The following is a 16,414-nucleotide window of genomic DNA, read 5'->3' on the forward strand; positions in this document are numbered from 1 at the left end:
TCTCGGTGCCACACCGGTTTAGAAATTTCGCTAATGGGGAAGATGATGAGCTAGTGATTCTCCAATGGAACAAATGTTTGGCATGAAATTAGCCATTTACATGGCAAAATAGAAGCCATTGTGTCCACTGGACTTGAACACAGCCTTTGGCTGATCTTGCTGTACACATCACCCAACAGTCCTGTTCTTGAATGTGCTTTCTCCCAAGGACAGACACATGGCTCCTAAACTCGGAGCTCTGGAGCTAATGGGGAGAGGAGGCATAGGCTGTTGCTCGAGCTAAAAGCCTTGGCTTCTGCCAGAGGGAGCTTTTGCAGTGCCCTTGCACTTGTTACTGTGGTTTCATGAACAGAAACTCCCTCCCAGACCTAAGGGAGCTTCTATCTGACCACTCTTTTCTCCAGCAAGTCTCCTGATGTAGGAATGTGCCCCTTTGTCCCACAAATCTCAGCTCAGGAGGGTTGTTGTCACTGAGGAACGGACTCTGAAGTGGCTCAGCTTTGGTGCGTGGTTTTTCAGCTGTGTGCAGGTTTAAGGAAAGGGCTTTAGCTTGTTACTTGGTCACTCAAGCGTGATGGATTTGGGGAGGCAGGTCGAGCATATGGCAGCACCTCCCATGACTGGTGGGCCGCTCTTGTGGAGGAGGAGAAGCGGGACTGGTGCCAAGTCCTTCTGCCTCCTAACCTCATGATTTTCTAGCTGGAGTCCTGAAAACCTTTGGCATAGATCCAAAGGGCAAGCTGAGCATCCTGTTCCCACAGATTTTAACAGAAGTCAGATGCCCAAAACCATTTGCTTATTTGGGTTTTGGGCCTCCTAAACTTGCTGTCCATTACCTCTCCACAATCGATGCAGTGGAGGTGGGGAGCAATGCTTGACCTGGGCTGATGCTGGAGAGCATCTGCTGCTGCCCACAGGCTGGGATGGTCCCCACCACAACGTCCGTAACGTTGTGGAGCTGGTGGTGCGTTCCCAAGCAGGGAAATGACAATTCATACCTGCTTTTATTGCATCCAGGGCTACAGTATGCTTTTTGTTCTGTTCATCAGGTGCGAAGGGGGACTGATGGATAACTTCTCACTGCCTGCAGGGCTTGGCAGCTTTGTAAAGCCACAGCTCACAGTCTGAGGGGCGGCTTGGTCCCTGCTCCGTTTCGGCGTACTTCATATTGCCCACTGCAGAGTGTCTGGGGTGGCGTGTTTGGAGTTAGACGTTTGGAGTTAGTCGTGTTGCCTGCTTGGCAGCTGGGCTCCGGCTGCCTGTGTTGAAAACACTCTGGGAGAGTTGGTTCATGCAGAAAAGGAGATTCAGGTCAGAGTGTTGAACGTAACCATGGCTGAGGCTAATTCAGGTTGATGGCTCGGTTGGTGGCGTTGCTGCACTTTTGGTGGACATCTTCATAGTGGAAATGTCTACCTCAAATTTTCTGCTCCTGAGCTAAAAACACTCCTTGGATCTTGTCTGAAGGGAGGACAGGGGGTGTTTGGCCTAGGTGGAGAGTGTCTGTTTCTGACCTAAAGAAGGAAATGCGTGTTTCTGTGTTTATTCAGCTCCCACTCGCTGGGTCCGAGGCTTGTGATGGAAGGAGGTGGAAAACGGCGGCACATGGCCCCTCCTGCAGCCACGTTCCCCTCCTGGTTTACAGCCTCTTCACAAAGAAATGCACCAAAGCACACACACACCCCGCAGCCCCCCCAAACCTCCATTCTCTGATGTAACGTTCTTCCCACCTGCTTTGACCACAGATACGGACTCGGAGGAGGAGGAGGAGGGATCCCTGAGGGACGAGTGGCCAGCGCAGCCGCCGTCAGCCCCCAAGCCACGGCCACCCGGTCTGTACAGTACAGCGGCCAGGAAGGGCGGCCGGGTGGCTGGTGGCCCCAAGGCAGCCCCCCGCAGCGCGGTGGCCGGGCGGCCGCTGAAGCCGAAGGCGGCGGCGGGCCGCAAGCAGCCCTTCTGCCTGCTGCTGCGGGAGGCCGAGGCGGGATCTTCCTTCAGCGACTCCTCGGAGGACTCGTTCGATCAAGGTTACTAGCTTATAGCAAACGCAACCCCCAATGCACCCCTCTGCCATGCCCGTTTGGGAGCGGGTGGGCGGGGAGGGGGCGAGGACAAGCGAGGGGCCTGGCGGGCTGGGGTCAGCCATTTTGATGGTCGGAGCCAGGGCGGCCATCTTTGTTCTTGGCAGCGTAGCCTGCTTTATCAGCCTGACATTCATTTTTTATCCTTTTTGTACCTGTATCATTGTGATATTACTGGCTGGCTCTTTTGGAGCTTTTATATCAACTGGGTTTTAGTGTCCACCTCTCCCTGCTTTCCTGTTCCCTTCCTCCCTTCAGTTTTTCCCTCACTTTCTTCCTTGCTGCCACCACCACCACCATTATATTATTATTATTATTATTACTATTATTATTATTTCATTTTGTTTTATTTTGGCATGAGCCTTGTAGAGGTTTGGAAGGAGCTTTTTTTAAATTACTTTCTCTTTTTTTATCCTTTTCAAGTTTTTTCCTTTTCTTTTTTCTTTTTCTATTTTTTTTTTTTTTTTTTTTTTTTTGAAATACCGGGATACTGTTGTGTGGCCGTGTGACTTGATGTTTGTACTGCGATTTGGTATACCAAGCTTTATTAAACATATCGAGTTCATTTTTAACTAAACCTGTGTACCTTGTCTCTCTTGCTGTGTCTCTTATCAGGCGATTAGGTTGCCGCTTCACTTCATCCTGCTCTGCATCCCCCTCCTGCTCCCACTCCCCATGAGTAGAACTGGAATTAACCTAGTCTGGGGTACTCTCTATTATTCAAATATCCCTGCTGCGTTTGTCCAGATAAAGCCTAGGCCTTCCCCCCTCCCCACCTCGACCCCTTTAATTCAGTTTTTATTTTGTTCACCCAGTTTTGTTATTTTTCTTTTTCCGTTTGTTTCCTCTGTTGATAGACTTTCTCAAGGCAGGCAGATGGAACGTGGAGGCACTTGGTCCTCGTTGCTGCTGCAGGAGGGTGCTGGGTGTAACATACCCGTTATTTAACAGCCAGAATTTTTTCTTTTTCACTTTTCAAAATGTATACGTCAAATTTTTCTGTCTCTTTTTGGGAGGCAATTATTTTCAGATGCCCAGACGTAACCCACAGTGTTCAAGGATGTGGCAATTACTGCATTAAATTTGACTCTGCAGTTTCCCTCCCTCACCCTCACCCCAATTTTTTTCTTGCAGCTTTTTTTTGTCAGCCTGTCATTAGTACTTCAGTGGGAAAAGAGATTACTTGAGGCTTTTCCTCCAGAGACACAAGGGGTTTCTGTTTTAAAGCGCACTCGTTAAATAATAATCATGGGGAAAGGTCATTTTAATGAGCCCTCGGCTCCCAAAAGAAAGTAGCTTGTCTGGGCTGAATGCTAAGCAAGAGCATCCCCAGTTGTTATCATCTAAGTTACACGGCAAATCTGGATATAGCACAGCAAAAGCTTTTTAGTATTTCACACTGCTCAGACGACTGTTAATTGAAAATGGGGCTGGATAGTTTTGCTTTTGTTTTGTTTTTCCTTACTTTTTTGATGTTAATTTTCTCCATGCACCTGTTTGGCTTTTCTTCCCTCCAAACCCAACCTCCAGAGAAAGATAATCTATGCTAAAAGAAATTAAAATCAAACACAGCAGAAAGATACAGAATGCTGATTTGGTTTGATGTGGCTCTGGGCTGGACCCACCAATGCATTTCAAAGAAAACCCAAAAGAGAGAAACGTATGTTTCCAAAAAAAAAAAAAAAAATTCTTAAGAGAACCCAAAAAGTTCTGGGGATAGTGGATTTTATGTAAGGGTGAGATTGCCACATTTCCATGAAGAGTCTGCGTTAACTTCCATTCTTCCCCTCCCTGTTCCTTCCTGCATCTTTTCTTTGTTTATTTTGCTGCTGTTGGAAATTTTGAGGATATCGATCCCTTCTAGGTGCCAAGTTCTTGAGGGTTTTTTGGATTTGCTTTTTGGTTTTGCTCCAGGTGAGCAGATAGGTAACTTGTCTCTAATTGGCTTTGTCTATTTTTCAAGTAACCTGTCTGCTTAAGAAGAGTAAAAATCCCAGTTTTATGGGATAAAGTCTGGGGAGGGGAGGGGATATGGGAGGAGGTTGGGGAATTTGGAACAAATGGGGAAATGCATTGTAAATCCCTCTGGGGTGTCATTTAATGGTGGGGAAACCAAAGATGCAAAACCTCCTGGGGTGGGAGGTGGGCATGGAGGGGGAGGTGGTGGTGGTGGGATTATTGGTTACAGTTTTATTTTTTTTCTGCAAATGCTTTTTTTTTTGTTCTTTCTCAGAAGCATTACTTGAAGGGATATTTGGGTAATAGGGTTTCTAATGGCTTTCCCTGATACTAAACCGATTAATAACCTCAGCTTTTCTAGAAGTGCTCGCTTTCTCCTTGCAGCTGCTTGACCAACCCTTTCACCCCTGCCCCTATCCATGATGCTTTGAATGTCTGTGTCGGTCTCTTGCATTTGCTCTCACGCTGCACTAAAGAAGCAAAGTGGTTGGCTGGTTGTAGGGCAGACACTTCTCAGCGAGGGTCACTAGCCATGAACCCGAACCTTGACCATTGTTATGTAGGTAGGCAAAATAACTTTTCTTTATGTCATCTGTCAGCCTCAGATGTTTCGATGTTACCTCCGTGAATAATGACACGTAGCTCTTTGCATTCTCTTGGTTATTTTAATTTTGAAGATGATTGCTGTCCACTTTTGACTTTCCTCTGTCCATGAAGAGTCTTGCATGGAAGATTTGCTTGTGTGTATGTGTTTGAGGACTCCAGAAATGCTTTACTGTTTGCAAGCTTCCTTTTGGAGAACCTAGCAAAGGGAAGGCTTTGCAGATGGGTCCGAGATGAGAAGCCACAGCGCTGCCTACAAAGGCTCTGCTGCTGTCCTTAAAAGGTTTCTGGGGCATGATGAAGGCTGTCCTAGTATCAGGGTAATTGCCTGGCCATGGCCCTGCCGATATCTGTGTCAGAGGTAGGAGTAGCTGCAGGAAGACCTGTTTTCATCTGGTTTGAGATAGAAGGGGTGGGGATGCACTGCTGTCTTACAGACCGAACACCATGTTACCATTCTGATGAGAGGCAAAGCTTGTGGTCTTTCATCCAGTGACCTTGGAGAGGAAACTACTAATGTGGGCTAAAGCCACACAGGACTTTGAAACCCATCAGGATAGGTAATACCTTGAGCTTTCTGAGACTGAAGACCCATACATCCTTCTCTTCCATACTCCGTTTTCCTTAAGAAATTAATACCTTCTTCCCTGCTCTCCTTTCTCTGACTTGGAGGATGATTTTATCCCAGTGAAAAAAAACCCAAACAGCGAGGTATAACCAGTTCCCCACACAGTCATTCCCACGTGGTAGTTGTAATATTTTTAATTTTTTATAAGTACTTCTGGAGTCAGCAGCACAGCACATATGGGGGGAAAAAGGAAAATCTTCCAGTAATGAGAATTGGCTTGTTTGAAGGAAAAAAAAAAAAGGTACAATCTTAAATTGGACATTCAAAAATGAGTAACCTCCAGTATTTGGACAGATAACACAAATCAGATGTCAATGACCCAGTAGCTGTCTAAAGTCTGCCTGTACTTAGCCTGCTTTGTATGCTGTAGGCCTGCTTGGTGTTACGAGAAAATCATGCTATTTTTTTTACAATGTGAAATGACTCTTTTTAAGTGTATGTTTTTACTTCCCCCTTCCCAAGCCTTTCCTCTCCACACCCCCCCTCAATCTGTCTTGTAACATCAGTCTTTAAAAACCAAATTGCTTAATCAATTTCTGTTCATCATTAACAAATCTTCATTTACTGCTCTCCTACAGTAAAATACCATGGCAGCTTAGCTGTTAAAAGCAATGAGAAAATTTAGTATTTTTAATTGGGTTTGGTTTTTAATTTAATGCAGGTAGACATTTTAGAAAAAAAAAGTATCTTCTTTGGCTCCAGTTTATCTGGCATCAGTAGCATTTAAATGTGAATTTATTGTTTGTTTTGGCTGTAGAGTTGTATGTACACGTGTGGTTGCGTGTGTGGGTATATACACACATATACATGCTCTTAAAAATGTCAATTAAAAAAGGTATTTTTAGCTTTGAATATTTTTTCCCTTACCCTTGCTCAGTGTTAGAAGAATTACCGTTGAAGGAAAAAAATACTTTTTAAAATGTCTTTTTCCCCATTGTTAACTAAAAATTGCCTTTTCAGGAGAAAAAAAATAGACACTTCAATTGTGTAAAGGCATCTGTGCATACTTCATTTTAAGCCCACACATAGTTTGGGTACAGTAGGAGTAAAACTGCTTCACATTAAATACAGACATCATGAGTCTCTCCAAGAAGCTGTGCAGATGGCCATAGAGCACCAGCAGCTTAATTGCCACCATGGCCATAAATTTGGGGAGTTAGCTTAGAAGCGTGTGGGTTTGGAGCAGAGCCCCAAATGTGTTCTTTTTGTTTAATTTGTTAGGTTTTGTCCCTTGGAAAATCAGGAGGAAGAGGAACGGGGATTATGTACTTCATGTAGAGTGGAGTTAGCAAGATCTGCCCTTGCCATGAGAGGTGGAGGAGGATAGATCTGTGCTGTGAACGTGTTAAAATGTGTTTATTTTCAGGCTGAAAATTGTATCTCGTACAGATAAAAGTACAAGTGTTTTGGTAAAAATGCTGACAAGAGACTATTTTCAGTTGTCTTTCCATAGTGTGACACCGTGTATTTCGAAGAGGTTAGAATAACTGCCAGGTGCATTTATTATATCATAAGTTTTCTGTAGGGTGAGTAATGGCTGCTTTCATCCTGGCTTTTAAATCTGTTTTACCTTGGTGCATTTGAAATACTGTAGCTGCTGGGCACCCTTATGCCCTTGCACATGCAGAGTCTCTTAAGTGCCGAAGGAGCGATGCTGCCCGCGCTCCACGCAGCCCCCAGGCAGTTGGTGGGGCTGAGCCAAGGGTGCTGCGGGGGGGATTACGCAGGACAGGTCATAGAGGGTTTTTCCTGCAAACTTTCACCGTTTTTGCCTGTTTTCCTCCACAGCTGCTTGATGAGCCACTCTCAGCTCAGCCAGGTCTTTAGCTCTGGCATGGGGGGCTGTACAGGTTGATTTCAATTTTTTCCTGATTTTCCTGAGAATTGCTGAATTTTTGGAGCCAAATGGGATATGTGGAAGGGGTCTCAGTAGCCCATGGTGTGTCATTGAACTTGGGCACGGTATTGCTGCTTTTCAGGCAGGTGGTTTCCACATCTCAGAATAGCAGAGTTCATCTGGATTTGTTTTCTTTTTGGCAAAATGTGGTAGAAAACCAGCAGGTTTGCCCTTTTCTGGTAGGGGAAGGAATCTGATCCTAATTTTCTATGGATGGTTTTTTTTTGCATGTGGTTTTTATGCAAGGCGTGAGCAGGGCTGTGGATTTCTTGGTATTCACTGCAGGACTATAGGTTAATAACATTTTTATATCACAAGGAGCTAGCCTGAGCAACTGAAATGAGGAAGGGATTTTTATGCAGTTAAAAATTCGTATTCTGTGACTATCTGATACATGCTGTGGAGATAAGCTCTCCTTGTTTAAAAAAATAACGATTAACTAATGGCCAGCTTTTTTTATTTTTTAAGTTGATAAAATGCAAGGATGAGAACACTGTTTTCTGATATTCCTGTTATTTCCAATGTCATGGAACAATAATCCAAAGTGGAAAAATAACACTTGTATTATTGTGGTTTGGTTTGGTTTTTTTTAACAACCAAGTGTTGAGGACGTTTTTATCTATCCCAGAGGGCATATGTGAAAAGAAAAGGATTTTCATGTTCATTCCAGCTCATTTTGAAGGGATCTGGTTTCTCATTTGGCTGGCTTTCAGACGCAGGGATAGTGGCTGGCGGGGAGCTGGCGAGTGGGCTCAGGCGGGGAGAGCAGGGCTTCTGCTAGCAGTGGAAATTTTCCAGCGACCTTGACGATCCTACTTAAGCCCTCAATTTCAAGAGAAATTAAATATCTTTTCCAGACCCGCTTTCTGCAGTTAAATATATATAGATATATAAAAAAGTATATGTGCTCATATATGTGTGTGTATATGTATGTGTGTGGTATATGTGCATTTGTGTAGTGACTTGCTCACCAGCACTAACTGGATGAGATGCTATTAAAATTAATTGCCTTTGAGCTTATGACACTCCTGGGAAGTGCTGTAGGAAGGGAGAGGTGCCACTCTCAGAGCATCTACCCCCAAAATACCTGCTGTATATACACTGTGAAGGAAAACCCCAGCCCACTGCTCTCTGCAGGTGACAGCCGAGGCAGGCGGCAAGGCTCGTTTCTTTGCCAGAATTAGATTTTGGCTGTGGGCAGCTCTTCCTGCCTGTGTTGAGCTGGGCTTCCCTAGCCTGAGCTGTAGAGAGGAAAATGAAAGGCACGGAGAGTTTTGAGGCAGAGTGTTTAAACACACCTCCTTGTCTCCAACACTACCTACACTTTCTCCCCTTATGCATTCCAAATCCATTGCTTTCAAATGATTATTTCCCTCCCCTCCTTTGCATTTTTGCCTCCTGCCCCTTCTTCTCTCTGTGTCCTCCTCGCCTCCTGCAGTGGCGCAGGCTGGTCTCTGGTATTCCCCTTCCATGCTGATCTCTAATTCTCATTACACTAATGGATTTTGTTATGGAGGAAGAGGTGGTGGGCGGGAGGGGAATCCCACAGCTCTGAGGTTGGGATTTTCAAAGGAATTAAGCTTTTTACTTCCTCCTGAAAGCTGCAGGGAAGGGGTGCATGGCATCCTTTTCAAATCTCTGCCAGCACCCTGCTCTTCCCTCCTTTGCCTTGAATGGGTCCTCTTTGCTGTACCCTGTATTGCTGTGTCCTTCAAGGGTGGTGGTAGGCAGGGTGATGGCGGCTGTATGGCTTCAGAGACACGTGTGTGTCCACGGCCAACATCTTCTGGCTGTGCTCATGGGCAGCTCAGTGCTACTTAGGTGAGCACAGAGCAGCAGGAGAGTTATCGGTTTGGGGTGGAAATGTGGCCGATGCACAACTCCATGAGATTTGTAATGGGCTCCCTCTTTTCTGCGTGCTAGATTCTAGCTCAGAGGAGGAGGAAGAGGAGGATGAAGAGGAAGAGGACGAAGCAGAGGACTATGGGACAGATGGCACTGACAGGCTTTCATCACCTGCTCTTGACGAGAGTGGCCTGGGCCTTCTAGCAAGGTTTGCCGCCAGTGCAATGCCCAGCCCCATCGTTCCCCCTCCACTTTCCATCATCCAACTGGAAGCCAAGCAGAAGGCAAAGAAGAAGGAGGAGCGGCAGAGCCTGATGGGTGAGTGGCATGGTTAGGACTGGATGAAAGGTTCAGGAGGTCCAGGCTGTGCTGCAAGAGAGCAGATTGCTACCCAGGCACTGTCTTGCTCTTTCTTTGCTTTTGGCTGTTTGGCCCTGATGCTGAAGGTGGGGGGAATCTCTGGCAAGAAAACAAGAACCAGTCTCGGGTATGGCAGGTTTAGCAGCTGCAGCCATGGCTTCCCTAGGGGCAGTTGCCTGTGGCTTTGTCAAATTTTCCTCACTTCCTACCTACCTGGCAAATCCTTAACAGCCATGCTGCAACGGCAAGTGATGGGGTGCTGTGTCCCCTTGGACAGGGTGCTGTAGGCAGTGGTGTGCTGTTACGTTTTAGGGAAGGAAGCATGTGCTAAATGCAGCTGATAGATGCCAAGCAGAAGAAAAACCCCTTCAGTCAGCCTGTCCCATCAGCTTCCTCATAAGAAACGGGCCAGCAAGATTTGAAACAAGCATTCCTTCCTCTGCTCATGTGTTTGCAGTGCCAGAGCCTGTGTTTCTGTCCTCGTCTCTGTCTCCGTTTCAGTGTGTTGCGCATAATTGGGAGTTTCATTTCTTCTCCTCCCCATGCCCTGCTGCGCAGGTGCCCATTGGTGATATCTTTCCCGGTCAGACAAATCTATATCAGCTCCATTTATAAATTCTCCATTAATATTTATTAAGTGGTAATGGAATTTATAGCATGCTTCAGAATGGAAAATGATGTCTTCCTTGGGAACCTGGCTTGTTTTAGCACTGTTTCCATGCTATATTTGGATTTTGCCAACTTGTTCCAACAGCCTCTGTTAAGAATTTATCATCTTGTAACCTGTCCTCCTTGAAACTGGAAGCATCTAGAAATTGCCTCATGCAATAGTGAGAGAGGAGAAAGAGTGTTGTAATTTCCGATGGGTTTTTCATTTTGAGCCTTGCCAGCGTTGATTTTGACAGCCTTGCTCTTTCCCTCTTCTTACTGGGGCAGTCTCAGGGGAAGAGGTTTGGGGAGCAGGTTCCTACAGATTGAATTTACCCAGGCAAGTGAGCGTATTTCAGGGAGAAAGACTGACAGAAGATGCTCTCCATGCTTTCGCTTGGTCTGTTTTCATGTTCCCATGTGAATGCTGTTCAGTCCCTTGTGTCCTTCCTCAAGGGTCTCCTGCACACACTGGTTGTCACAGCAGAGGTTGAGAAGAGTTCACTGTTGGACTTAAGAGTTTCTGCCAACCTCCCTGGCATGAAGCAAGGCCCGATTTCAGACCTTGCTGGTCTGAAGGCAGAGTCATGCAGATTGTGTGCAGAGAGGAACATTCCACAGCAGGCCGGAGGAGGATACAAGAGAGACCTTTGGCTGGTGCTCTCTTTTGGAGAGGGAGAACCAGGTTCTGCTGATGTTTGCACACATCTTCAGAGGTGCTGCGCCACCCCATGAGATCCAGTGCCCTGGGAAATAAATGGATTTAGAAAATCTGGGCTGTCTCTTGTTCCCACATAGACTTACTGCATGACCTTGGGCAAGTTTCTTCCTGGCTGTTTGTAACCTCCCAGTGGCACAGTGCCTGTGCAGCCACAGTGCTTTGCCTACCTCCTGCCCATGTTGCTGGGTGGGTAGGTGCTGCCTCAGTTTCCCTTTTGCCCCTGGAAACACATGATCTTACTCTCCTTTATCGGGTTCTGGGGAACACACTGAACGTGGTGAACGTCTTGGCATTACTACAGTATTTCAGACCTCTGGGTACTGGTGTGCCTGTGATGCTGAGCAGAGGTGAATGTGAGGGGATTTCCATTTGCCACAGACAAAAGATCATTTACCTCTCTTGACTTTAATGCAATTACCTGAGCCAGTGAAAAGATCTGTGGTATCTGTTGGCCAATGGGGGAAAAAAAGGCTTGAAATATGAGTTTATTCAATTTGTTAAAGAGGTTGTTCTCCTGAAACTAAGGTGAGACTGGAGAGGACTCCCACCAGGAGGGGAGGAAGCCTCAGCCTGTGGGGTTCATGCTTGGCTTCAGCTGAGCCAAGCCCCTCCTTTTTGTGGAGGGGCAAATGTTAGAGTATTTTTTCTCTTTAAGAGCTTCGCTGCAGGGTTTTGGTTATGGGAGAAGGGAGAAAATGAAGGCAGGGAACATGCTGAACCACACTGCCTGAATGAGTAGGATCTGGCTTGGGGCGGGGGAGACTTATTTCCAGGGAAATCAGTGTTTTATGGGGCAGAAATACAGATCTGACGGATATGGGGATTGGAAAGGGGAACAAGCAAGGGCTCTGTTGGAACAGATATGACATCTGCCATGGAGCCCAAAAGCTTTCAGTCGGATGTGGTCCCTCTTGTCTTAGCCAGGGCTTTGACTGATGGCTAAATCCTTTCCACCTAGGGACAGAGTTTGAGTATACCGACTCGGAGAGTGAGATCAAGATCAGGAAGAAGTCACCTTCAGGGCTGCTGCGGGGAAAGAAGGGGCCACTGGAGGCCACCAGCATCCCACCAAGCCAGACCCCCAGCAGCCTCGACTCTGGATCTGGGAGCGCTGACAAGGCCAAGCTTGTGTCTGAGAAAGGCCGCAAGCTGAAGAAATTCAAGTCCCCCAAGGACTTGAGCTTTGAGTTCGGGCTGGAGGCCAGCGATGATGACCTGTGGAACCGGCGCCGGAGCGAGCGGATCTTCCTCCACGACGCCACCACGTCCTCGGCCATGCTGACCCCTGCAGCACCTGCCAGCTCCACACCTGTATCCAAGCCTGGACGCTGTGGCAAGGGGGCACCCATGAGCCCCAAAAAGGAGGGCAGCAAGGGGAAGGACAGGAAGGAGCTAAGCAAGGTGAGGAATGCACTGGCAGAATTGGTGTGGAACCCTTGGGACCTGAGTGTGAGGGGAGGGTGATTAACTCCACTAGAGCAAAGGAGTGTTGAGTCCTGTCTCAGCAGTTGCCCCAGTGTTGTTTGGCTGCCCCTTGTCACCCCTGCCAGCCCCACGTACTCCCAGAGGAGCTGTCGGCCTTGGATCTGACTCATAAGGAGTAAAAACCTGTGTTTGGACAGGGCAGGTTACTTGTGTCATCCTCAGTGTCCCAAATCCATCCTGCTTGGATTGACCAGAGTGGATGATCCTGCATTAAAATGTCTGTGATATCTCTCTCCCGCTGTCTGTATGACCTTGTCTGCTTGCGGAGCTGTGGCCTCCACGCTGGCCTTTAAGGCTGTTCCCCTTTTTTATGGTGGGGTGCCTGAGGGCTGCCCCTGGCTGGTGGTGGCATTGATCTCTGGGTTGCTGGCTCTTCATCCTGGCTGAAAGCTCAGCTTCCTCCAGCTCAGTTCATGGCCGTGTTACGGAGGAGCACTGATTGTGGGGAGAGTTAGACAACGTAGTTTTGACATGAGGCCAGCTGTGATGATCTTGGCGCTTTCAGGGGGAAGGTTTGATAGGCAGGAGTTGCTCTCCGTGGTAATGAAAAGCTCTTCCCCAAATGGGTGAAGCCTGAAAGGAGAGCAGGGAGTTACAGGACGTGGTGTGGTCAGCGAGCTAACTGCTGGCTGAATGTCATCCTACCTGTGCGCAGCCTGCTTTGCTCCACCTTTTCCCTCTCCCTGGGCCTAGATCTTTACCAATCCCCTCTTTACCGATGGGAGTGTTTTCTTTTTATTTTTAGCAGCGGAAGAAGGGTAAAGAAACACCCTGCTGCTCCTCCTCCTCGTCCATGTCTCCTCCTGGCATTCCTAGCTCCCCATCTGATGTTCGTGTGAGCCTGGCAAATGCCCTGAGCTCCACCAAGAAGAGTAAAGCCAAGGTGAAAGCCAAGGAGGTGAAAAAAGAGGTGAGGGGCTTGTTGTGGTCTGGGTGAACTGGAGGGTGGCTGGCTCTTTTCCTGGACTGTTGCAGTGTAAGGGAGGAAAAACAGACATGCAGGTTTTGCTGGGTGTGTTACAGGCAAAATGCTGGTTTGAGAAGCCTACAAATCCAAGGAAGGCTTACCAGGTAATACCTGCTGCTACCATCTGGCATTCATTTGCCTTCATCCTCCAAATGAATGAGCAGGCAGGATTTTCTCTAAGGCCCACCACGGGGTGAAGGGACAGCCTTCATGGATAGCAAGGACCAAGGAGATGGTAGTGGATTTGCCTTACTCGGCACTGGATGAGCCAGGTCACAACTGGTTTCTGCTCCATTGCTTGTCTTCTCTCATAACACACATTACTGCATTTTCTCACATGATTTCTGAGTGTAATGCTTACGGTTTCTGTGTAGCAGCACGAAACAGATCACAGGGCTTTTGAAAAGAAATAGGAACAGTGTCTGCTGCCTGTTTATTGAAGACAGTCTCAGGTGTTCTGTGCAGAGAGATGGTGGATGCAGAGCAAAGCTACAGCTGTCTGCTCGTCCTGGAGTGACTTGTGGCTAGGATGTGTGAAAACAGCTTTTGGTCAGCTGTCAGTGATGCCTGGGGGTAAACCCAGAATAACAAAGGTTGAACAATGACCAAAAAACAAGTTTGGGTACATCTGCTTACCTCTGTGTGATTAACTTGGCTGAGGATGGAGACAAGTTTGTCCCAATATCCTCAGGTTATTTGTTGCTGGAGGAAGGTGAGATGGGATCAGACAGTTGCCTGTTGTCGCCCAGCTGATGTGCTGCTTGCTCTCCTGCAGAACCGAGGGAAAGGAGGAGCTGTCAGCAAGCTCATGGAGAGCATGGCAGCAGAGGAGGATTTTGAACCCAACCAAGACAGCAGCTTCTCAGAGGATGAGAACATCCCACTGAGCATGCTGGTTGAGCGACCGCCCACACCAGGTGAGGGCAGGAGAGGCCGGGGGGCTAACTGTACAGGTAGAGGGACTGGGCAAGTTTCCCAGGGCTGCTCAGAGGAGGATTGTGCTGCTTTCACATGTTCCTCATGCAAAGCCGTGAGTTCTTGGGGTGGAGATACCACTTCCCCAGTCAATTTGGCTTGCCAAAACCAAGCCTTATCAGAGTGGCCCACTGTGACATCTAGATGAAGCCCAGTCTCTGAGCTGCCCTGTTTTCATATACTGGTATATTATTATTACTAACAAGAGGGGGAACTTTTTATTATTACCAAGAGGGCAAAATTTTCTTCTGCCAGGAGCCAGCCAGAGGGAGGGAGCCCTTTCTGGAAAGGGCTTACTGGCCTTTTCCTAGGGGAGGGTGATGCTGGAAGTGTGAGGTTTCCTTCTCCCCTTGCTGTTGCTTTTTCCTGTATGGTGCTCCCTAATCCTCATCTTGCTCCAACACCTCACAGCTCCCCGCTCCTGCATAATTGACAAGGATGAGCTGAAAGATGGTCTGCGTGTCCTCATCCCCATGGATGATAAGCTGCTCTATGCCGGGCATGTCAAGACAGTGCATTCACCAGACATGTGAGTTGAGGGGCTCCCGTATCCACCTGGGCTCTGCCAGTGAATGGGGATGCAGGGATTGATCCGGGGGTAGTGTAGAACTGGCTGGAGAGAGACTGATGGAGCCTGGCAGGGAGGGAAGGAGAGTTCACTCTGGTTTATCAGTGCTGAGGAAAATCCAGTTACCTCTCATTAAACACTCTCAAATAAACTGGTGGTAGGAGTCAGAGGGAGATGTTAGCTGATTGGGCTGATGTCTTCCCTGTGCCCTGTATGACTGGGCCTTTGTGTTTCAGATACCGTGTGGTGGTGGAAGGTGAGAGGGGAAACCGTCCCCACATTTACTGCCTGGAGCAGCTCTTGCAGGAAGCGGTACGTGAGGCCAGCGGGTGCCTGTACTTGGTGCCTGAGCCCTGTTTTGGAGTGGAGGAGGCTAGCTGGAAGCCTCCTCTTCCCCGAGCTGGGGCTGCAGGGATGCCCTGGTCCTGCCGCCATGGTCAGTCTGGGCAGAGCTCCCTGTGGTGTGGGTCACTGCCCTGTGGCTGAGCTCCCCACTGGCAGTGGGCACTGGGCCTGTGTGCCAGCAGAGGTAGTCCTTCACGCTACCCTGTGAGCAGGCAGGAAGCCATTCCCCAGCAGGGAAACTGCCCCTTGCCTTCTCCAGAGCTGCTTTGCCTACATGCCACATGTGGTGGGGTGGTCTGTGCTGGTGCCAAGAACATCAGTAATTGCTTTCCTCTCTCCCTGAGCAGATCATCGATGTGAAACCACCTTCAGTGCGATTCCTGCCCGAGGGCACAAGGATTGCAGCCTACTGGAGCCAGCAGTACCGCTGCCTCTACCCAGGGACAGTTGTTCGAGGTAAGGCCACCCTGGCTGCTCTGCGCTGTGAACCAGGGATGTCTCAGTCCTGCGTGTCCTGAGGGATGTCTGGGAAAGCTGTGAGATCTGCTGTGAGTGTCCCGGCGTCAGAACTTGGCCCGTTCCTCTCCTCCAGATCATGCCCAGCTCAGTTGGATGCTGGTTTACTAACATCATGTCGGTCCAGGAGATGCACTCTTACAGGAAGAGGTCTGAGCAATTAGAAGCTTAAAATAGGAGGGGAATTCAACACACTTGAGAGTCAGAATTAACTCCAGGCACCAAAGATTTCTGAGGTTGTGGAGGTTTCTAAATGAGCTACACACTTTGTAGTGTAGCTTTACCTCTGACACATCAGCTCCACCATCTGGTCCCATTAAAAAGCCAGTGAAGAGCCCTGGACAGCTCTACCATGGCTGGTCTTGCTTTTGGGCTCTTGTTCACACTGTGTGTGTATGAGGGAAGAATTACTTGTTGTAGACCGGTGATGCTGATGCCAGAGAGGGTGGGAACACAGGTTATTTTCCTGGGAGAGAAGGTGAAAAGCAGCTTGTGATTGCTGAGAGCAGTTACAAAATGCAGGTTAAAAAAAAAAAAAAAGAAAGAAAGAAAAAAAATACTGCAGTGAAAATAGAGAAATGAATTTCTGTAAGAATAGAGGAAAATAGGGGGAAGAGGTAGGAAGTCAAACTGGAATCGTTGTTATATTCTGGAGCAGTGCTGCTGACTGGGAAATTTGACACTGGGTGGGCTGGTTTAGTATTATCAGGGACTTTCCGTTGCAGAGCAAGCCTTCTGTGCTCTCCCTGCACAGCCTAGGAAAGGTGGGGCTGGGATGCTTTGGAGCTGGTGCAGGATCCCTGTCTTTCCCCACGT

At 47.9% G+C, this 16,414-nt stretch overlaps 1 protein-coding gene across 5 annotated transcripts in view; it reads left to right on the forward strand.

The window, feature by feature from the left end:
* TNRC18 (trinucleotide repeat containing 18) overlaps positions 1 to 16,414 on the forward strand; it is a 59,275-nt gene that overhangs the window by 36,357 nt on the left and 6,504 nt on the right. For 4 of the 5 annotated variants that reach the window (XM_055708451.1, XM_055708447.1, XM_055708450.1 and 1 more), the window contains 8 exons: positions 1,746 to 2,027; positions 9,092 to 9,331; positions 11,701 to 12,143; positions 12,973 to 13,137; positions 13,970 to 14,111; positions 14,581 to 14,698; positions 14,974 to 15,049; positions 15,430 to 15,538. In XM_055708451.1, coding sequence (XP_055564426.1) covers positions 1,746 to 2,027; positions 9,092 to 9,331; positions 11,701 to 12,143; positions 12,973 to 13,137; positions 13,970 to 14,111; positions 14,581 to 14,698; positions 14,974 to 15,049; positions 15,430 to 15,538 — 1,575 coding nt within the window. The remainder of the gene's footprint in view (positions 1 to 1,745; positions 2,028 to 9,091; positions 9,332 to 11,700; positions 12,144 to 12,972; positions 13,138 to 13,969; positions 14,112 to 14,580; positions 14,699 to 14,973; positions 15,050 to 15,429; positions 15,539 to 16,414) is intronic. The other variant, XM_055708449.1, reaches the window with a different exon arrangement.

The sequence above is a fragment of the Falco cherrug genome, chromosome 4 (genome assembly GCF_023634085.1).
Source record: "Falco cherrug isolate bFalChe1 chromosome 4, bFalChe1.pri, whole genome shotgun sequence".
NCBI classification, from domain to species: domain Eukaryota; kingdom Metazoa; phylum Chordata; class Aves; order Falconiformes; family Falconidae; genus Falco; species Falco cherrug.